The sequence below is a fragment of the Vigna angularis genome, chromosome 2 (assembly GCF_016808095.1).
Source record: "Vigna angularis cultivar LongXiaoDou No.4 chromosome 2, ASM1680809v1, whole genome shotgun sequence".
In the NCBI taxonomy this organism is placed as follows: Eukaryota; Viridiplantae; Streptophyta; class Magnoliopsida; order Fabales; family Fabaceae; genus Vigna; species Vigna angularis.
Window position 1 is genome coordinate 781,184 of NC_068971.1, and position 22,581 is coordinate 803,764.

Consider the following 22,581-nt stretch of genomic DNA (forward strand, 5'->3'; position numbering starts at 1 on the left):
ATTAATCCCAACAAGCAACGAGTCGAATATCTTAATTTCGTCAATTGTTAGGTAATTTCCTGACACAGAGGCAATTGGATTTGGAGTGTCCTAGATTCGCTTCCTGGTTTGGTTCGTACTATTGTACTTGCTTTTACTTTCCATGGTTTCGGAGTTCTAATCAGATAATGTGCAACGGAACCACTTCGTGGGTTCAGAAGCAAAGGGTGTCTGTGAGTTTTTGTGAATTCCGAAGAGAGAGTAAGAAGAGTGTGCATGAGCATGAGTAGTGGAAGCAGCTGGTGGTGTGGTTTGAGGCCTGCTTCCTTCAACATGGCAACCGAGTTTTCTGCTAGAGGAAACACTTCTGGAGGCATTTTTGGCTCCTCTGCTAAGCCTAGATCACTCAGGGTTCAGTCTTCCGGTTTGTTTCTCTTCTGTTGTTCATGCCTTTTCATGTTCTTATTCATTCTCAGCATCTCTTTTTAATGCATAGCAAAAACATGTTTCTTATTGTGGTCGATTTGTTGACTTGTTAACAATTGTTTGCTAATACACTAACACGAAATTTCATTCAAATGTTATGGAATTTCCTCAGTTAGAGTTTATTGTAGGACAATACTTAGATGCATAGGTGGTGTTCTTGTTTGTTGTTCTATTTTCAGAATTAGAGTTTGCCATTGGTAGCATGCGTCTTTTTAGAATTGAAGTTCGGCTCTGGCGAATACGTCCATGGTAAGGTGAAGTCGGGCAAGTAGTCGGTGATAGATAAGTAGATGAATCATAGGAGGTAGAGAGGAAGAGATACTGTGACCATGTACTCAGAGAATAGGAAAACCGTTATAGGGGAGATGAAAAACCATAATCCCATCAGTAAGAGGCTTTTCAGAATGATACCAAAAATAAATCCGACTCAAAGCGGACAATATCAACTTGGAGATTTATGTGTGTGTCATTCCTTCCTACAATTGGTATAGTCTACTTTGACCTTTGATACAAACCTTGTTATGTGAAATTTCAATTCTAATTAGAGAACAACACAAGGAACATCTAACGAATTGTATCTAATTTTGTTCTTTTATTGCATCATCCTTTACAAACTGCATTTTATTTTGTCAATTGTTGATAGATCTTAATTCCACATCCATAATGTGAATGATATGAATGTGGTTGAGTTTCTCGACTATTACTAAGCAAAACCACGTTGCAGATGAAGATGTTGAGGATCTTCTCGCCAATAATATTTCGGGCAAACCTTCTGGAACTGTTCTTCCCTATGTTGGTGTTGCTTGCCTTGGAGCAATGTTATTTGGGTATCATCTTGGGTACGAATTTCATTTTCATTTGATATAGAGATCAATTAACGTATAATGCAGGATATCATATTCTGTGTATAGCAATCTTAAAGATGAATTTTAACACGGATAAGAATTCTTTATTATTATTTTTTTAACGGATGATTTTTAACTTATGCTAAAACTTTGTTTATCGAGAAGTTTGGCTAACTTTTTCCTTCTTATTTTCTTCTTTGAAAAGGGTTTATAGATAGGTTTATCCTAACAGTTCCTTAGCGAATGACTTTAGCCACATTTTCTTGTCTTAAGTTATCAACAGTAGGAAACACACTGGAGTTCTGTGATGAACTTTCCTTGTTATAGTACTAATTGACAGTACCCTTTTTGGTATAGGGTAGTAAATGGTTCTCTTGAGTACCTTGCCAAGGATCTTGGAATCATCCAAAACACTGTTCTACAAGGTACACCTTTTTTTCCTTAATTGTAGTTGCAAATTTGTTTACACTGTTTGATTCATATTATCAGAAAAAGAAATTACAGATTCTAAAGCATATACTCTTGCTCTTTAGCTTTTTAATTTGTTAGGCATATTTTCAGCATATATTCAAACATGGTTTTTTGTACTTGTTAATTTTGCTTTTATATTTATCATGAGAAAACTTCAGCTTATCTCTAAATTCTAATTTGACTTGAATATGAACATTAATTATTCTCTCATAATTTTGATTGGAACTAATCCATGAGCAGGATGGATTGTGAGTGCACTGCTTGCTGGTGCTACTGTTGGTTCATTTACTGGTGGAACATTGGCTGACAAATTTGGCCGGACTAGGACTTTTCAGTTGGATGCAATCCCTCTGGCAATTGGAGGGTTTCTTTGGTCAGTCAATTGCTCTTGGGTATAAGGTTTGATCTTTTATGTATTTTTTAGATTGATGAGTTAAATTATGCTACATTTACAGTGCTGCTGCTCAGACTGTTCAAACAATGATCATTGGTCGCTTGTTAGCCGGTATAGGAATCGGTGTAGCATCTGCAATTGTACCACTTTACATATCTGAGGTGATACCCTTATAAACAATTTTAACCTGTGATCATATGTACATATTTTCTATGGATCACGTGGTGATTCCTGCAAATGGACAGATTTCTCCAACCGATATTCGAGGTGCACTTGGATCTGTTAATCAACTTTTTATATGTATTGGGATTCTTGCAGCACTGCTGGCTGGTTTGCCTCTGGAGGGAAATCCTAGATGGTATTGACTGTTTGAGTTGTTTCATTCTACCATCTTATCAGATCTTATCAGTTGTCAGCTGTTATTTCTTGAGCTTATTTTCCACAGAGCATGTATATTAGTGACGTAAATGACTATATTCAGTGTGAATTTTAGAAGTGAAATCCACATATTATTAGCATTCCATGAGAAAGAAAGTGGAGCTTTGTCCTAGAAGATAATTTTGCAAAGTAATTCCTTTCACTAGTAGTATTCCTAGAGAGTTTTGAAGCATGGCCATTATCGAGTATCATGGTTTTTACTTGGAAGATCTGGAATCATTTGTTTGTTTGTTAGTGAAATGTGTGTTCATTAACATACACCCTCTTCTCCCTCGTTTAATTATCAGGTGGCGGACAATGTTTGGAATTACTGTAGTTCCATCTTTTCTCTTAGCGCTTGGAATGGCTATTTCTCCAGAAAGTCCTCGCTGGCTTTTTCAGGTTATCTGGCAATTTTATACATTCTCTTATAGCAGAACAACACATTTACAAGACAAGCAGCTTGAATTGCTGCTCTAAGTTTCTTTTCTTATATAAGATTACTACTTTTAGACACATCAATAACACCCTGTTAAATATACCTTGGATTATAGTCTCCTATGGTGTAAACTTTTCAAACTAACCATCAACATGTTCAAAGGAAGGAACTTATGTTATGTTTTAAATGTCTAAAGACACTATCGGGATCCTTAAAGCTTTTAAATGGGTTAATTTTTACAGTTATGGTGGTCATGTATAATCTTAATATCAAAGATGATGTCTAGTTTTTTGCGAAGTTTGTCATTAATAGTTTAGTGAAATTGCTGTAATTTTCTTGTATATATTTTTGATAAAATTACATCTGTTACCTTGTAGCAAGGAAAAATATTGGAAGCTGAAAAGGCTGTTAAAACACTGTATGGAAAAGAAAGAGTGGCTTTGGTTATGCAGGACCTGACAGCAGCGAGTGAAGGTTCTTCTGAACAAGAAGCTGGATGGTTTGATCTGTTTAGTAGTCGATATTGGAAAGGTATTCCAAACTTTACTCTAGTTTAATTCCAGGTTTGATTAAGAAGGGCTAAGGTTTCTAGGGTATTAAGGCAGAATTTCTACAGTAAAGAACTGCTATTTCATCTGTTAATTTAATTTCTATTGATGCTAACCTGCAGCTTTTGAAAGTTTGGTCATAATTATGTTAATTTGAGAGCGTTTATGTGCAGTAAGATCAAACATAAATATCATAACATGACCAACGTGAATATGCATGGAACTGGTGAAGTTAATTTTCTTGTTTCAAACTTGGTCTGAGACTTTGTTTTTGTTAGGATTCCAAGTGAGTCTAAGTCTCACATTGAATAAAAATGAGAAAGTAGAGTACCATATAAGATTGAAGATCTATTAAGGTTTGGGTAGAGAGTGATGTCAATCTCTTACGTGGTTGAACTCATATGTCATTGGTGTTGTATTTCCTGAGTGAACCTCCTTCTCGATATATCTAACCGTTTTACCTTCTGAATTTGTTAGCACATTTTTTCTTTCCTTTTCCCTTGATATGTTATGATGAGATATATGTTAATTATGTTATTGCAGTTTATGTTACGGATTTGCTGATCTAATGTCAACTTTTTAGTTTGCTCTGGATTTGATTAATGCTTAATGAGTTGGGTAGCACTTATAAAACATTCCATGTTGCAGTTGTGAGTGTAGGGGCAACACTTTTCTTGCTACAGCAGTTATCTGGAATAAATGCTGTGGTCTATTATTCGACTGCAGTTTTCCGCAGTGCTGGAATTTCTTCTGATGTTGCAGCAAGTGCACTGGTTGGTGCATCAAATGTTTTTGGTCAGTATCTTTCATTCCAAAATTTTGATATCATGACATTTGGACAGAGGTAATATTGTTTCTGGCTGATATTTGACTTCATTGCAGGAACAATGGTTGCTTCGTCCTTGATGGACAAGCAAGGAAGGAAAAGTCTCCTTATTATAAGTTTTAGTGGGATGGTAATAATTACTGATACTTTAATCTGTATCTGATATTTTGATACTTCAGGATATTTCAAAACTCTGCCCCTGTAAATTATATTTCTTTCTGTTTTTCTCTCCTTCCTAGGGTGCTTCTATGTTGCTTCTTTTTGTTTCATTTACTTGGAAGGTCCTTGCACCATATTCTGGAACCCTTGCAGTTCTTGGGACTGTCTTGTAAGTCATTTAATTCTGTCAGTGAAAGTAATTCCACAAGGCTACCAGCCTGTGTTATTTGTTTCCCATTTCTCTTTTGATTTGTCACTTTCTGACCTATGAATGTTAAAACAGCTATGTTTTATCCTTCTCTCTCGGTGCTGGTCCTGTGCCTGCTCTTCTTCTACCAGAAATATTTGCATCTAGAATCAGAGCAAAAGCAATTTCTTTGTCATTAGGCACGCATTGGGTAAGCGACTTCACAGTGGAATCCAATATATCATTACCTTTTGAAACTTTAAATTGCTACTTCTTAAATAAGAGAGTTATATACAACTCGTGTGTAAAACTAAAAATTAATAAGTGATAACCCATAGGTCTAATACCATGTCAAGAAATGAATTTTAAACCTAATTCAACTATTCAAAATTAACATGTAAGATAAGGTTTGTACTCATTTATGTATTGTTAATTGGTTTTATTTTTAGTAGAAGTGGAACTTCCAAGAGAGGTAACTAGGAGAATTCTTGTGATAATCATAGCATAAGCATATCAATACTATTTATACCAAATTATCATGTCCAAAATCTACTGTAATGAAGTTTCTTGGAGCTGTTTGTTAGAATTCCAAGTGAGTCTAAATCCTATATTGAGTAGAAATGAGAAAGTAGAACGTCACCTAAGATTGAAAATCTATTAATTTATTGTCTTAAGGTTTTGGATAGAAAATAGTGTCAATCTTTTATGTGATTGAACTCAGGTCTCATTGATTGATTTATAACATGCATTGGTTTTACTCATATTTTGAACACTAACTCTTGATTTTTGTTTATTATTACCAGATCTCCAACTTTGTGATTGGGCTGTATTTCTTGAGTGTAGTAGACAAGTTTGGAATTAGCACCGTGTACTTGGGCTTTGCAACAGTGTGTCTTGTTACTGTCTTGTACATAGCTCGTAACGTTGTTGAAACAAAGGGTCGATCCTTGGAAGAAATCGAACTTGCACTTAGCCCTTCAACCTAAATACCACTTCACAAATGCATTTGATCTTAATTCTAATTCTTCTCTTACATTTTTTTGTTCCTTAGGACACTTGACATTTGTTATTTTTATCTTATTTATCCAACTTGTTTTACTTTGTTACTTCTTAAATTTCTCCACTCCTCATAATTTTTCTAGATCTTTGAATAATGAAAGTTTTTTCAGTCAAGTCTTTGTATGTATAATTTTTATGGTTAAGAATTATTATTACAGTTTGAGAGGCTTTTCATGAAATGTTCTTAGCCAGGTTAGCTTGCACACCTACACACTGAATACTGCGTCTATATATACTTGAAACGATTTCATGAAATAAATCATAAAAATTATATATATTTAATGTAGTTTAATGTTTGGAATAATATTAAAATAAAAATGATGATAGTTAAATATACTGTTATCACAGTAATACACTCAATGTAGTTTAACCTGGCTCTATTTTTTTAATCTGACTCATTTTTTTTTAATAAGAACAATCAAAATATTCACCAATTTCTTTAAATATTATTATAAAAACTTTAAAAATTAAATAATAAATCTATTTAATTTTTCAAATAAATAAATTAAACATTAAAATTATTTAAATATTATTAAAAAATATTTTAAACTTAAAAGAAATCAAATAATCAAATTGTTAAAGTAGTAAATAATTAAAAAAAATGAAAAAATAGTAAAGAAAAAAAATAAAATATTGCTAGTGAATTATGGGTTAATTTATTCTCAACCAACTCAAACCTATTTAATTAATAAATTGAGTGAATCTACATTTTAAAAAATTGATTTTTTTTAATCAACCTTGAATATGTGATAAGTTGAATTTTATTCAAAGGTTATTTAACCTATTTTGATATTTCTAATCAAATGTAACTAAAACGAAAAATTATATATATAAGAAAAAAAAATGTGATTGTTATATTTGTGGAATGTTAGATTTATACCATGCTATTTTAGGAAGATGAAGCAGTTTATTGGATACGAAAAAAGAAACATTATATTAAAAAATTATTTAAAAATTTAATATATTTAAGTTTTAAATTAAAAATGGTGTTAATCTTTTACGTAAATTAAATTAAAATAACATGCATATAATTTCTTCTGAATGAATCTTTCTCAAAAAGAATCAATGACTAATATGATATGGTTTCCATAAAACAATGAGGGACGTGTTGTGTTATTGAGCATGGATAATAAAGTCTTCTATTGGATTAACGTTTAAGGCAAAGTACAATGTAGATTGATAAAACAAGATTATTATTAGTCGTACACCCAATAAGCAATAGTGTTAAACTTCTGAACATCTTTTTAAGCACTTTTTTTAAATTTTAATTACTGACAACTTTACACATACGTATTTTAAACGTATCTGTGTCAGATACGTCCTCCACACGAATACCTGATGAACATAAGGTGCATCACACTCTTCATCCAACATGAATAAAGTCCCTACAGTGAGTCACAATCATGGTAGTCTGAGTTAATAGACTTTATAAAGTAAATACTTTAAAAATCATGCTTACAATAACTTTTACATTTAATTGCATGAAGTAGATATATTAGTTAAAACCTTCAAGATAAGATTAAAACAGATTTTAGTGCATGCTCTCCTGTTACTTTTACGCATAATGAGGTTTCACTGGTTGTGCTTTTGGACACTCTGCTTACACTGCACTTCCTCCATATCCATACAAATTTTTTGTGGACCAAGTTCAATCATTATGAATGAACGAATGAATATTCTGTCAATGACAACCAGAGGGGTGGGCTGGAGCAACATTCATGGATTAATTCCAGAAAACGTCTCAGAAAATGCACCTATGAACTTATCCAATCAATGTTTTGTTCTGCTTTCAGATCCTGCATCTCTTTGTTTGGCTTCAGAACCATATATCACACTATATCATGATTCAATCACGAGCTTCTAAGACTACTATGATGAACTAAAGATTGATAATCCAAGTGTGAGTCTAAGTCTCACATTGGATAAAAATGAGAAAGTAGAGTACATGAAAAACCCATTAATCTATTGTCTTAAAGTTTTAGGCAGAGAGTGATGTCAATCCCTTATATGATTAGACTCAGGTCTCATTGGTAAGTTTAACTCAATCTTATAAACTAACTTATAAAATAAGATTTATCCTATATATACATTGTAATTTAATTTTATATTTAGATGTGAGAATTCTAACTCGTACCAAGACATATACATCTCAAGTGTAGAATTATATATTAATAGGTGATTCGAGACAGCGGATGAAACAATAAACCTATTAAGTAATAAATTTCGCTATAATAGATTTCAACTCATAGTTCTGATACCATGTTAAAAAGTGTATTTTTTGTACAAGAAACAACCTCAAAACGTGGTTCATAATGGCAAGCTTGCCGTTCACATTGTTTGTGATACCAAATACATATAATTTGGCACTTCCTGCAGAGGAACATTATATACCATTTTTGTACATATAATGTACTCTTAATTAAGCTACAATCGTGGACTCACTTGGGTGGATTGGTTTCTGAGCCTAGAACATTTGGGTCGAAAGATATTACAGATGAGTTCTGAATCACATTAATTTTAATTATGATGGCTACCCCACCAACATGTGCTTACTTTTTGCATGAAAGTTTCATCCAAGCGCATTTTGCTTGAAATTGATGGATACTTAATTATAATCCTGGTATAATCTGACTGAATAATGTTACTAAAAGAATCTAGGAATAGTCAACACCAGGTCAAAGATGGGAACTGGAAATTTGTCACCAAAAACTCACTTTCATGGACCAACTCCATCTAGAATCTACTTTAGGACTGTTGTGCCCTCGTTGATTTCCAGTGAATAATAGATCTCAAATATATTAACTTTCAAAAAGAAAGATATGGAATTTACTAATTAAGACAATGTATATATACTATACTTCAAATTTTTATTATAATTTAGACAGTTATTTTCTTACATTTTATCAAATTTATACATCTGTTATTAAGAATCTAAGTGTGAGTCCAAGTTTTATATTAGATAAAGATGAGAAAGTGGAACGCTATATAAAAGTGAAATACTTATTATCTAAAATTTTTGAATAAAGATTAGTGTCAATATCTTATGTAATTGGACTCAGATCTCATTTTGTATTGTATCTTTCTAGTCAACTTCCTTCCTGAGAGTCGTTTTGATTTTGGTTAATAGAAAGAGCTTAACTGATTTTATATATGAGGTTGAGATAAATGTTACTTAGTTCAGATTAATTGAGTGATTAGTGTTGCTTTAAACATGTAGAAGTAGAACTTTTGGGATTTGAATAAGAACGAGAACATATACTTCAACCAGAACTATAATGATTAGCCTATTACATAGTCAATGCATGCCATGTGGCAAAAGCTGTTATTACAATAGTGTAATTAGATACGATACATTAGTTATTCAGAATTCAACCTAAGCCTATATATAGTCCTGCATCAACGCTAGAACTCAGATATTTATCAACATAACTTCAAACTTGATCGAGCTGATTCTCTTTCATTTCCACCACCGAAGGGAAATCAAGTTTATTGTCATCACAGGTGTGCTGTTTTGTGTTCACTGTGCCCTCACTTTCTTGCTGCTGTGCACGATTGGCTTTCGTGTTCTTCTTCTCAGAATTCTTGTAAATCATGTATAAGATCATTTGGGTGATGCCAAACAGAAATCCTAGCACATTTGGCAGCTGAAAAACCCCAAAACAACACATTCATCAGTTTTTCTTTCAAGAGAAAATTACGAGGACGTGTTATAGATATAGAAATGTTATTCCTCACCATAATGAACTGATCCTTGTCGAAGAGCCCGTAGAAAAACCACATGGTGGCGCAGAGGGTAAGAAACAAGGACAGTGAAAATGGCATGTACTCAACACTTTTGGTTTTGATGACCTTCCTCTGCAATCAATGTAGTAAAAATTTTACATATTTTCAGATGCATAACTTTGCAACATCTATGTCATGTGAATAACTGAATATAGAACATACCATTATGCTTAAGGGAGCAGCGAACACTGCAATGTTGAAAATGGCACAAACCCATCCCACTGCACGAACACGGTTAATTCCCTTCATAGCGAAGATGGTGACTAACATGGTTAAGCCAAAACCTCCAATGTCAGCAATGAGTATCATTACCAAAGTGGAAATCTGCAATATCCATCAAAACATTGATCATGTAACAAGCTTATTACCAAGTTACACCTTTGAAAATGAAGAAGTGTATGCAAGTATTTTAAATATGGTTATCTAGATAGAACAAAATGAAAAACTGTAGATAACGAAAGATCATCATCTTGGTTTTACCTTCTGCTTCTTGGGAGCATATACAATGTACATTGTAAGGTAGGAAACTTCTATGAAACATCCAATACTGTTGATGGTGACAATCAGAATAGCATTGCTCTTTATGAAGCCATAGTACAGAAGCAAAAGTGCACTAAGAAGTGCAACAACGTATGGAATTGATTGAAACCCCGCAGATGATTTGTTCTTGAAAATTGTATAGAAGGTTGGCCTGTGAGAGACACAAAAATTATAAAACAAAAATAGAATCAGTATTCAAAAGTGTAAGTGGGGTAATGGCAAATCATGATTGTATTTTTGTTTCAAACGGGACTTACAAGGGTGCCAAGAACACCAGAAAGGAGACAATGTTACCTATAGACAGGAAGAAAACAGAGAACATCAGTGAACAAAATCAGCAGGTAAAGGTTATTAGATGATGCATTCTGCATCATGATGGTGTGATGAAAATTGAAAAGCTTAATGAGATTGTGTATATAACATGAAATAATGAAAGTTACAAAACAAAGATGACTAGGTATATATATATATATATATATAAATCTTTTTGCTAGGCCCGAGTAACTAAATATAAACACTTTGATGCTGATACCGAGGTTGAAAATGTTGTAGTCATATGTTGTAGTGAGTCAAAATAATACCTAGAAGGCCAAAGATGAAAGCCATCTCTTGAGCAGAAAATGCAACCATTTTTAGATGTTGAGGAGTTAGCTAAAGTGTTGGGAAAATTAGCTTTGCCTTTTGTGCTGTATGTGTATGACAATGTGTGCTTGAACAAGGTTTGCCAGCTTCCATATATATACAGGTTAACCTGTGAGAATGTTCGACACGTGTACACTTCCACATAGTTCCCTTTTGAGAGCACTAACAATTTATGATTAAAAAATGCAACGAAATGTCAGTTTGGCAAGTTCTAACAGGCTGCATCTCAGACGTGCATAGTTTTTTCTCTTGTCAAAGTTGTAATTTGAGAAGCAGTGATAAATTATGAGCCACATTCTTAAAGTTTTGGAGGTTAATTAACCAGAAATGAAGGCTTAGGTAGTAACTAATCTGTGTGCAATGTGAAAACATTACTCTTTATCGCTTATACACAGAACATTCATAACTGTTAGATGATTGGTAATAGTTAAAGATTATGACATGATGAAGTTACGTGTTGTATCTGTCCACTTTGCGGCACAATTTCATGCAATAACTGAACAATATGTGTAATATCTTTTACCTCTGAATGGGAGGGGCAAATTAATTTGTGCTTTTGATGCAGTGGTCCACACACTGACAGAATAGCCACAATAGTGCTTCTACTTTTGTGCCTATTTAGCCCCAATAATGCATATACCTTGTTCTTCTTTCTGTTTAAAATATTTGCTACTCAGCTCGAAAAACAGACAAAACCACCTGAACTATTTTTCAAATCATTATTCCGATAACATTTGAAATACACAAAAGGTAAAGAGAATCCACCAACTGGAACAAATCCTAGGGATACAATGAACGTTTAGACCCTTGCTTATTTCGACTGTTATTATGAAAGTTTATTCCCCTGTTTTTTCCTTTTAGTAGTTATAATCTAAAATCTAGAGATGTAAAAATGAGTTTTCAGTTGGCTAAAATTTAAATCTTTTCAAATGGGATGAAATTGAATTTGACTTACTTAATCGATGAATTATACATATTCGAATCAGATTAAAAAAGTGGGTTAACTCATAATCCAATAATAATCTTTAATTATTTTTTCATAATATATTATTAAGCATCTCAACTTTTTAATCTGGAATGAATTGAGTTGGGTTTCAAAAATTTTTACTCATAAAAAAATAGTCAGGTTGAATTAATTCATTTTGAGCTCAATCTGTAATAAACCAATACTTATGAGTTGGATTAATTCACTTTTATATCTATGAATAAATATACTTTTTTTTATTATAGCTAAAAATTATATATTTTTAAGATTAAATATCTTGTTTGTCACCAAATTATTATAAAAAAAATTATGTTTTACTTTTAAATTAAATTATAAAGTCATTTAAAATATCCTTTTCATCGAACTATAATTAGAGTGTTTTCCATAAGATAAATAAAGTTTCACGATATTAATTTCCACGTGTCATTACTTAAGAAAACATTTTACATTATTTTTATTAAATGTAAAGCCTAATTACTTTATAATTTAATTTTAGAACGAAACAAAATTTTCATAATAGGTTGAAGATGAAAAACACGTTTAATATTTTTTTATGATATATAATTTTTTACCAAAAATAAAGTTACGTAGTTTTCTTGTGGTGAGTTTATCTTTCATAATGTCTACCAATTGTGTTTAACATATATAAGTTAATCTCACGTTAATAAATGTGTTATTGATTATTAAGTTTTGTACATAGACTTAAATTATGATGGTGATAAGGGTTAGGAGACCAGAAACATTGTAATTGTATTGTGGTTATATGAACCAATGATCGGTTAGTCACAACAACGATGAAATCGGATGGTGTCATCATGAAACCTTAAAGATAATAATTTCTAATCAAGTTTACTGGTAAGTTATGCTTATTAAGGAGATGGATCGTAATTACGATTTCGCTAATCATAAATCCATTTTAACACTTATAAATATTATAAATAGAGGTCAAAAGTAAAGTGATAGATGATTGTATTTATTGCGAATTTAAAATTTTATTGTGATTCCGACTGGATTAATCACTAATTTAAGTGTTAGAGTGCCTTTGACGTGTTAAAGAACTTTTGACAAGTACATTGGGACGGTTTAAAACTTAAATAAAGAAGAATTGTACCTAAAAGTGTCGAGAACCATGAAAGTGTTCGTGGAGATTCTCAATGCCCGAAACAATAGTAATAATAATAACTAATGTTATGTTTGTTCGTAGTTGACTAATGAAGCATGTTGTAGATTAAAGTCCAAGGTGGTATACCAACCAGGGGACATGACCAGACGCTAAAGTTTCACACCACCCAGTTCCAAAGTAAAACAACATAAATTTCAATTATGAAAAATATCCAGATTAATTACTAAAAAATCAAAACATGATGTGATTAAGTAAATCAACCTACATAATGTATCAACTTAAAGTAAAATAACGACACTAATCCATGTTAACTCAATTCATAATGAATTAGGTTGGTTCACTTTAAGGTCTAAACAGAAAGTACAAAAATAATTTTGGCTAATAAATAGATTGGCCTGCTTCTTAGGGCGTTCACAAGTGTTTGGCTATTTCTAGTACTACCAAAAAATTATTTGCTCACTTTAGTTTAGGTTTCACTTCCATTCATCATGGCGTGTCAAGATATTTTGCTCTTTCCTTTTTTATAATGTATATATATTGTCAAGTAAGAGAGAAAATAATAAACAAATTAAATAGTAAAACAAGTAAAATAAATTGGATTTCTTTTTGGTTTGAGAATAAAAAGAAAATACACATATAAATTCGTTCTCCTTGACAAGCAAAGAAAACTGCGAGAAAAAAAAATGTGACAAGACAATACATTTACCATTGTACTGAACGTGTAACTTTCGAAAGATGTGTTTTTATATGTTAATATAAGAAACAAAAATAATAATTTCACATCCTAAAAAAAAAATAGATCCATGTTATAACTCACTTTAATAATAGAATAATATATATTAAAAATTTTAATTAAAAAATAAAATAAGTATGATTAAAAAATATTATTATTTTGAATTGTCAAGTTGATTTTTACTTAATGATGTCAAATATCATCCTCCTATAAAAAAATTATGATGGATTTAGTGTGATTTCTTTTTTTTTCTTTTTCTTTTTATCTTTCACACTCTTATCAAAGAGAGAAAAACATTTTTTTTTTTCTGTGCATTTCTCTCTTCCCCTATTTTTATTAGAAATAAAAGGTTAGAGAAAAATGATGAACCATAAAAACAGTTTCAAAATGTGAATCAATCAATGCTGAAGCAAATTGGCAATTTGAGAAATATGTATATGAGATTTGTATTATATATAAACTAGTCCTCTTTTGTTTCCATTGCATAAAGTGAAGCTTTTTGAGACACGAAAGATTGTATTTTGAAAGCAAGGATAAACACCAGATCTTGGTTAACAAAAGACCCAAATATTTTTGTATTTGAAAGATGAGAATCTGATGCACGTGGCAAGAAGGGAATGGAAAATCCTAAGGCAGAAACAATTTGAAGAGTGGTTTTAATGCTTTTGTTGATTTGGTTTGGGATTTGTGGTGGTAAACGTGGAAGAAAACTGATAAACATTATCGTTTTAGGAAGATGGATGAGGGACAAAAAGAAAAGCATGAAACATCGACCACATGCAGATGATAATTGATAAACCTTGACGTGACAAAGCATTAGCATTATAAGGGTGGACATGACTCGTGCTGCTACCAAACATGTCAGCACCACCTTCTTCTACCGTTTCAAGCACATGAAACAAAATGTCAGAATCCATTCACCCAATAAAGGCACGTATTTAGAGTACCAATTATCCAACACGAAAAAAGCAGTTCAAATTTGCGTTGGTAGTTTTAACATTTGCGTTGTTGGGGTGCTCGCAGCTTTACGGCATTTCCAACTGTCTTGCTTGGTTTTAGCTCAATCTTCACCCATTCTTCATCATTCATTGCACACTTTCTTCGGTCTTCACAAAGACACGTTCCATTCTCTTACCAAACACCCTTTTCCTACCTCCTTTCTTCAATTTCCTAATCCATACTGCAACACAACAAATATACAACTTTTATTAACAATCAAAGTTAAACGCTTAAGTAACAATTAACATAAATAAATTCTCGTTTTAGCATTCCTTTTCAGAGAACTCAACAACTTTATTACTAATTTTGTACACTCAAGCCACATAAACCTAAACCATATAAAAGAATATCTTACTTTCATATAAAAAATTATACATGAAATAAATCCATGTCAATGTAAATGCATGTAGGTACAATCTATAAATCTTAGTTGTTGTGTGTGTGTATTAATTCTAAGGGTGTCAAAATGGGTTATCACCGTGAGCCAATCGGGCAATCCATTCAACCTAGTTGGAGTTAAACAAAAATCAAAGTTTGGCATTTTATGGACCAAAAGAAACCTGACTTATTTACTTAAAGGTTACACGGGTCCAGCTAGGTTTATGATGGATTAACTCATAATATTTTAAAATGAAATACAGATTATGTAAGTTCTCCAAATAAATTCTCAATCCTTTGAATACTTAAGATGTTCAATTTATTTTAAGACTTCTATTTACAGTGTTTGACATTTGAATTGATCTGTAATAGTTACCAAATGTTGAAAATTATCATCTCCAATGTAAAATTGCTTATATAATGTACATATCTGTTATAGTTTATAAATTTAGTGAACCCACCAACCTCTAGTCGGTCAACTAGGTTGAAAATTTCTTATTCACCATAGAGTGAGCTCAGTTGAAGTAACTCATTTTTTTCTTAACATGTGACAAACCAACTTATGATGAGTTGACTCACTTTAACATCCCTAATTAATTCTCCCATTAAAGTGGGTCTACAGCTACAAGAGCAAACCAATAGAGTCTTATTGTGTCAATTCAATCTAAAATCATCCATGTTCACACTAAGACACGTATAAGGTACTGCAAGCAAAAGAGTAATAACAGAAGAGAAAAACTGCTTCTTTAGAGGGGAGCCGCCTCCTTGCAACAAAATTGAAACAAACTGAACATTCTATTTCTGCATTTTTTATTCTATCCTAATCCTACTATTACATATAGCACAATCATGTGTGACAAATTTCACGACTAAGCAAAACAAAATTGCAATGAAATCCTTCTCACGCTTGCAGGTAGTTTTGTTCTTATTACTCTCTGCAAAACTAAAATTGTTCATAGCCCTTGAAACAGTTGGGCTTAACACTATTACGTTTGCATGCAGTTTGTCGTGTTGGCCCTGCTGCTTCCAGTTGGTCTGTCAGCTCAATTGGGCTTAAAGGGTCAGTAGCTTGGGCCATAACATTCTATTACAGAAGTGAGTTATTTCTGAAAGCCTTAGTTGTTGTTCAAGGTTGTTAGTTGGAATAGCTTTTCTGGAGTTAGTTAGCTGTGGTAACAGTTTTCACCTACTGTACAACAAACACTAGATGTAATGTCTCGTCGCTTATTTCACCAGATAAGAAAATGAAAAGCTTCATTAGATATTCTCAGATATTACTCTCCGCTTTCTCATAAATTCCCAGAGTTTTATTTTGTTGCTCACACTTAGACTTTTTTAATTCTGTTAGAAGGTTGAGTGCCTCTTTAATTATAATCCAAATAGTAATAAACTCTTGAATGGTTGTTCATACCAACACCACCTAACTAACCACTCAGTATCCTAACTACCTTTGCTCTAAGTTAGAATGTAGTGTGTACCAACTATGATGGTCTGGTGGTTCAAAGGCTGACAATGGCTACTTCCAATGTGTTGATAGACGAACACTCATAAAGAAGGAAAATAGAACACCAGCTCATGAAGGAGCAGACGAGATGGGTTGTGTGTTTCCGCGTGTCTAGAGAGTGGACCACGCATGTTAAGTTGTTCTCAGATGGCGAGTCGTGTTCAACTTGTTGGGCCTGTTGGACACAGCATCATCAACATGTCCACTCCACTCCCATCTGATCTGCTTCCAACAAGCAGTAAAGGCAGTTCCGCAAAGTGTGTGTGCGCTTCATATCTCATGACTACATATCTTAAGTGGAATGTAATTTAATAAATTTCTTCAATATAATATTTTCTAGTTAAAGAAAATCTAATAGCATGGAGAAGACAGAGAAGCTAACATTTGACATGGAAGAAATTTTTGACGATTACATTGAGTAAAATTTGCATTGACAGATTATTAACAGTTCCGGGCATATATACATGAATTGGCCAACAGATCTCATGGAAGTATAAGCTCACCTTTCACAATTTTTTCTTTTCTCGGCAAGGGCTACTGCAACTTTAGCTCCAACAAGAGCATTATTCTTCACAAGAGCAATGTCTAAATTGTTGTTAAGCTCCACTTTAACACTTGACAAATATTGAAGATTAATTATATTTTTGGTCCTTCAAAAAGTTTGACTGGTCATTATTAACTCTATTTAACTTATACACGTTTGAAATCATATTATAGACTAAATTTCACATTAAAGTACACTTTTAGTTATTGATTTTATACTAATGTATAGATGGAAAACTTTAAAAATGGATACTTGCAGCAAGTGAGGCACCTCCAGTCAGGTCATTTACTTTAGCGAGCAAGAAAGGAGTCTCAGCACTCCCTGTTATATTGTTTTCCCTACAAGTAAATATATTAAATTAAATTTTAGAAAAATCAATATTAAATGTATGAAATAAAAAATTAGGAAACCATTTGATGTATATCTTCCATATTAAGCCATAATGAATGTAGAAGAGAGAACGAAGACATTTACCTGGCTTCTTTAATGGCTTTATGAATGGCAGATTCAATTATGTGTCCAGAAGCTGAGTGTTCTTGAGGAATAGGAACTGCTATCAAAATTCCATTTCCTAGCTTGAGTTTGAAGCTTGCATCTGCCAGAAGAATATAAATCATGGAGAAAATACAAACGGGCAACAAAAAAAAAAGAAGAAGGTTTTCCTTGCCTATTATGCAAGCACAGTCTTCCGGGCTGTCTACCCGACATGAAACCTGAAATTTTGCAATGACCAAATATAATATTGTCCGTATATTCATTCCTTAGTACATTATACTATACTTACATTCCAATTAACAAATAAAACGGTATGATAATAATGGTGAAAACATGGTTGTGAAACACCAATTAAATCACAAATCAGAAGGCTTATTTCAAAAATCATGACTTGAAATATATTGGGACATATTCACAACCAATTATTAAAATAACATAAAAGACATCATATGCATAACCAAACACCTTTAAGGGGTATCAGGCAGAGCCAAACACCTTCAAAAAGAAGTTGGAGATTTGATAAAAAAGGTTGAGAGGGATGGAGCAAGGAGGATGAGATTCGTAATCTACTTAAATTGTTGTTAAAGGCACGATCCCAAATGGATGCATGATTGTGTAAATATAGAGAAATATTGTATAGGTTTAATTTTAGAGAATAAGTTTTAAATATCTTTTGTTTCATTTTATTCCTTACAAATACAGAATAATGTGTGTGCTCATAACACACAATTCCTGTAAATCTTTCCATGAAGAAAATGTGGTCAAACACTACATTAAGCACTTAATTATGCTATTCATGGACATGTTTAATATTGAAAGCCATACGAGAATCTGATTTAATATACCTTGCAGCCACTTGTTTCCGTAAAAAATGCAGGAAACTCATTGGTCTTGTATGCAGCAACACAAACTCCTTGTGTTTCCTATTCAAGATAAAAATAATAATAATCATAATAATAATAATAATAATAATAATAATAATAATAAAAGCTACAACTGATTACTGCTTCAGTAATATTAACACAAAAGTAAATGGGTACCAGATATTCAAGCGTCCTGGGAATATCTAATATTGATTTTACACCAGCACATACAACTGCTACTGGTGTTCTGCCTAGCTCAACGAGATCAGAAGATATGTCCATACCTGGCCAAAAATATAAAAAATAATAATGCTCAATAAATATCTCCGACTGTCTTTGCAGAAACTACAATAATATAAAAATTGAAAAAGAAAAAAACCATCTCTTGTGTTTGTAGACTGCAACAAGAAATTTTATTTTTCAGGATGTGACTAAACAGTTCCATCAAAAGAGAACTGAAGTTTTGCAGATTGTATTACACAAACATTTCCACTTTAAGCCTAAAAAAATACCAATCAAATATAGAGTCCTTCGGTATATTTAGCCAAGGAGAAACTTCGAACTTTAATTAGCAGAAAATATCTTACAAAGACAAGTGTTTTTGGTCATAATGAAACATGACAAGAATTTTCCTTCAAACGGAAAACTTGATCAAATGTCATAGCTCTCTCCCTATTCATTGTTTAAGTTGCAAGTGGCAGGACTTTCAAAGACCCTAAAGGACATAACAACTTGTACAACACGAACAGGTTGATTTATTTTGGTCTCAATTTTAAACCAAAATGTATCTCTTACAGGCAAGGTTTGTCAGCATCCATCATGAAAAAATCAATTTTTTTTTATTAGTGAGATATAGGAGGTTAACATACTATGTTCCCAATGACGGTGCACACCCCCAATCCCCCCAGTCACAAAGATGGGAATATTAACCTGCAAAAAAATTTCAAAAGTACAGGCAGTTAAACCAAAACGGCATGATACAATGACTGAGACTGAAATCGAAGTGGTATGTGAGAAAAATACCATAGAAGCAAAAAACATTGTTGCAGAAACAGTAGTTGCACCATTTTCACCTCGAGCTACCTGAAAACATAAATAAACTAGGATGATGCACCAATGTTAAATAAGACTAAACGTACATAAATTGTCAAATCATACATAACTTCATAAAAGCATATAAGTTCTGAAGGTGAAAATATTTCAAAAGGGAGCGAACTTCATCAAATAGTTAGTCCTAATAAAATATTGTAATAGTAAGTCAATGAAGGACAAATATAACATTAACTTCAAACTTATTGACTCGCTTCTTGACCTGAGTTCATGAAGTTCACACGAATGTAGAAAGTTTACCATGGTTTACTCGGAAAAATCTTACTGAAAGCTAACTATAGTGTATAGATATAATTAGATCGAGTCCTAAAACATGTTTGCCAAGTATCAAACACCAAGGGGACCAAGTCGTGGAAACATACTAATGATACATGCGTACGTATAGGTATCATCTGCCACAAAAATTGTTTGATACCACCCATCAAGCATATAAGGGACACCGTTACACAGTAAAGATGTCAATTTTAACCTATATTGGTTCACAACTCAAGCATTTTGCTTTTATACTTTTATAAAACCCTGCCCTGATTATAGTTGTAAAGAATTTAAGTAACAAAACTTAATACAGTTATTCTACTTTCCAACCCATTTCACAAGCTCATTGCTCCCAACCAAGTTGTCTTTCTCTCCTGGATGAGTATGGTATGACCTCAATTGTTATCTTGCAGGCTCACATGTTTCAGTAGCATATATGTACATATATGTTCATGTGCCTGTATATGCTTCTGTAACAGAACTCCACCTCCCCACTGAGAAGGTCCACAAACTGCTTCTTCATTTCACGCTTCAGATGCAGACCATTGCTGCCACAATCTGAGACAGATGTATTAGCCAACCCGGCAGTGAATTGGAAGTGGGATAAAGAAGGTGGGCAATCACAGACGTGGGAAGGGCGAGAGAATTTTGTTGTGTGAATTGCAGAGGATGGAAGCATTTCGGAATCACTACAAAAGAGTTGGCCCACACACTCCCAACACTGAGAACGCCCTCCTGAATCAGATTTCCTCCTGGATGTCTTCATGCAATTCTTGTTATACATAGAGTTGCTTAAAATTTTTGGACTATACAACATTTTCAATGTAATGGGTTTCCTACTTTTCTTTTTGTAAGGTTTCTAATGACATTCACATAGAGATATACTTAAATTATTAATATGGTGCACAATGTCAAGACACTCACAACATTTGCAATGTCCCTTCGAGCTGTCTTCCGAGCACTGGTTCCCAGACTAGCTAGTCTTTCAAGTTCTTCTAGACTTAGACCTATCCAGATAAAACAAGCAAGCAAAACATATTTGTCAAAAAGATGCAATAAAAATCATTGCAACAACAAGAAATGGGATGACAAACTCTTCAGGTGGTGTTTTCAACATGGTTGGCAGACATAAAGCAAGTGACATGGTATATGAATGATATAGTGCTTGCACTAGACCTAACCCACATTCAGGTTGTTTTGTGAATCAATATTCTTTGTTATTTTGACTCTTCTCTTCATTCCAAAAACCATTTCAAACCAAACTCGATTCACAAAACAACTTGAAAAGGAAATCCAAAGTTGGTTAAGCGCGAGCACTCCATCATACTTCTCATAACAGATCACTTGTGCTTGTAAGTGAATGTAAAATATGAAATCCTAATTCAATCTACAGTCTTGAGAAGGATGAGAATAAATACCTACACAGGGCGTGCCGTCTAAAATTGCAATGGTGGCAGGAACTGCACCATTCTCTCTTACAATACTTTCCACCTCTATTGCAGTTTGCAAATTTTGAGGATATGGCATCCCTACAAACAAGAGTATAGTCCAAACACTAAGTTGTGGGTTTATATGCGTGTGTAGGATATAGCGACTACTGTAAAATATTAAAAACCATGTGAAATGATGGTAGATTCCAGAGCAACAACTGCTCGCCCCAATGATAATGCTTGAGAAACCTCTGAGGCTACCTTCACTTTCATTGATCCTCCAATTCCATTGATTTGCGCAACCTATATCAAAACCATTTTACACTTTCCTTGAGCATAATCCAAAATGATACAAAAATTACTACAAGGGTTGAGAAAGGGAACAAATACTTTGTATGGCAGTAAATAGAATGAATGATTATGAGAGAAATACATTATCACTACCTTGTTGACTGCTTCGGTCAAATCCAAGTGCCGCCGAAGATTGGCTAGTCGAGAGGCCGGTGAGAATGCCATGTCACCTTCTTGCTGGGAAGTTTTTCTCTCAGAACAATTCAGGGCAATTTATGGCATCAGTTCATAATTGTCTCCCTAATTCAAATATTTGATTAATCAATTATCTTAGACTATATATCTAATATAACATTAATCATACTTAATCTACCAAAGAATGAATAATTATTTTATCACTATTCATATTGTTAATCCAAAAATAAAAATTCCAGAAACCTAAATAATGATAAACCTACAGAAATTGTTAATCCAAGAATAACACGTGTATCCACCAAAAAACAAAGAGGCAGTAATGGTCTTAAACTAACAAATTGAAGAAATTAAGATGATGGGTATTAAAATACTTCTAATCATTATATCTCTGTGTTGATGTTTGTTTATAAACTTCTAAAACAAAGAAAAAAAATAAAAATTTAAATTAGTTTATTTATAAGTCCAGATATTAAGTTTATGACTAAACTAATTTGTAAGAGTTTTTTACGTTGTTCATATATATATATATATATATAGATATATAGATATATATATATATAGATATATATATATATATATAGATATATATATATATAGATATATATATATATATATAGATATTAATTTTAATTTAAGAAAAAAATCATTTATTTCTTTATTATAGGAGAAATTCATCACAACAAAAAATCTTTAATTTTTATTGAAATCTTTGTGAATCTACTGATCGAATAATTTTAAATGACATGTAAATGTTAAATTCTTAAACTACTATTTATCCATAAAATTAGAGTTTTTAAATTTTAATTTTTATCAGTATCATTCATAAGATTAATTAAAACAAGTTAATAAACGTTGTCATTCATAATATGAGCATACGAGAGTTGTAAAGATGTTTCAGGAG

The 22,581-nt window shown here is 32.5% G+C and overlaps 3 protein-coding genes across 5 annotated transcripts; 1 reads left to right on the plus strand and 2 right to left on the minus strand.

Moving 5' to 3' along the window:
• LOC108321643 (plastidic glucose transporter 4) lies at positions 1-5,924 on the plus strand. Its single transcript, XM_017553459.2, has 13 exons — positions 1-403; positions 1,190-1,304; positions 1,668-1,735; positions 2,022-2,154; positions 2,237-2,336; positions 2,421-2,533; positions 2,901-2,994; positions 3,409-3,562; positions 4,228-4,374; positions 4,462-4,535; positions 4,645-4,733; positions 4,848-4,962; positions 5,555-5,924. Exons 1-13 carry the CDS (start codon positions 256-258, stop codon positions 5,735-5,737), a joined length of 1,533 nt encoding a protein of 510 aa, XP_017408948.1. The 5' UTR covers positions 1-255; the 3' UTR covers positions 5,738-5,924.
• Positions 5,925-9,102: 3,178 nt separating this feature from the next.
• On the minus strand, positions 9,103-10,841 carry LOC108321670 (bidirectional sugar transporter SWEET9). Its single transcript, XM_017553493.2, has 6 exons — positions 10,715-10,841; positions 10,391-10,427; positions 10,074-10,284; positions 9,756-9,917; positions 9,546-9,665; positions 9,103-9,454 (listed from the first exon to the last, which is right to left on the minus strand). Exons 1-6 carry the CDS (start codon positions 10,761-10,763, stop codon positions 9,242-9,244), a joined length of 792 nt encoding a protein of 263 aa, XP_017408982.1. The 5' UTR covers positions 10,764-10,841; the 3' UTR covers positions 9,103-9,241.
• A 3,537-nt stretch (positions 10,842-14,378) lies between these two features.
• On the minus strand, positions 14,379-21,821 carry LOC108321610 (pseudouridine-5'-phosphate glycosidase). 3 transcript variants are annotated; one of them, XM_052873263.1, is made up of 13 exons: positions 21,639-21,812; positions 21,380-21,497; positions 21,183-21,293; positions 20,689-20,771; positions 19,423-19,482; positions 19,269-19,329; positions 18,577-18,683; positions 18,382-18,459; positions 17,709-17,754; positions 17,516-17,636; positions 17,294-17,379; positions 17,001-17,082; positions 14,379-14,796 (listed from the first exon to the last, which is right to left on the minus strand). In XM_052873263.1, exons 1-13 carry the CDS (start codon positions 21,708-21,710, stop codon positions 14,787-14,789), a joined length of 1,035 nt encoding a protein of 344 aa, XP_052729223.1. In that variant the 5' UTR covers positions 21,711-21,812; the 3' UTR covers positions 14,379-14,786. The 3 variants fall into 3 exon arrangements, with proteins under 3 accessions (XP_052729223.1, XP_052729224.1, XP_052729222.1); XM_052873264.1 differs by lacking the exon at positions 14,379-14,796 and adding an exon at positions 15,642-16,719 and having other exon boundaries at positions 21,456-21,497; positions 21,639-21,734; XM_052873262.1 differs by lacking the exon at positions 14,379-14,796 and adding an exon at positions 15,645-16,719 and having other exon boundaries at positions 21,639-21,821.
• Positions 21,822-22,581: the final 760 nt, after the last annotated feature.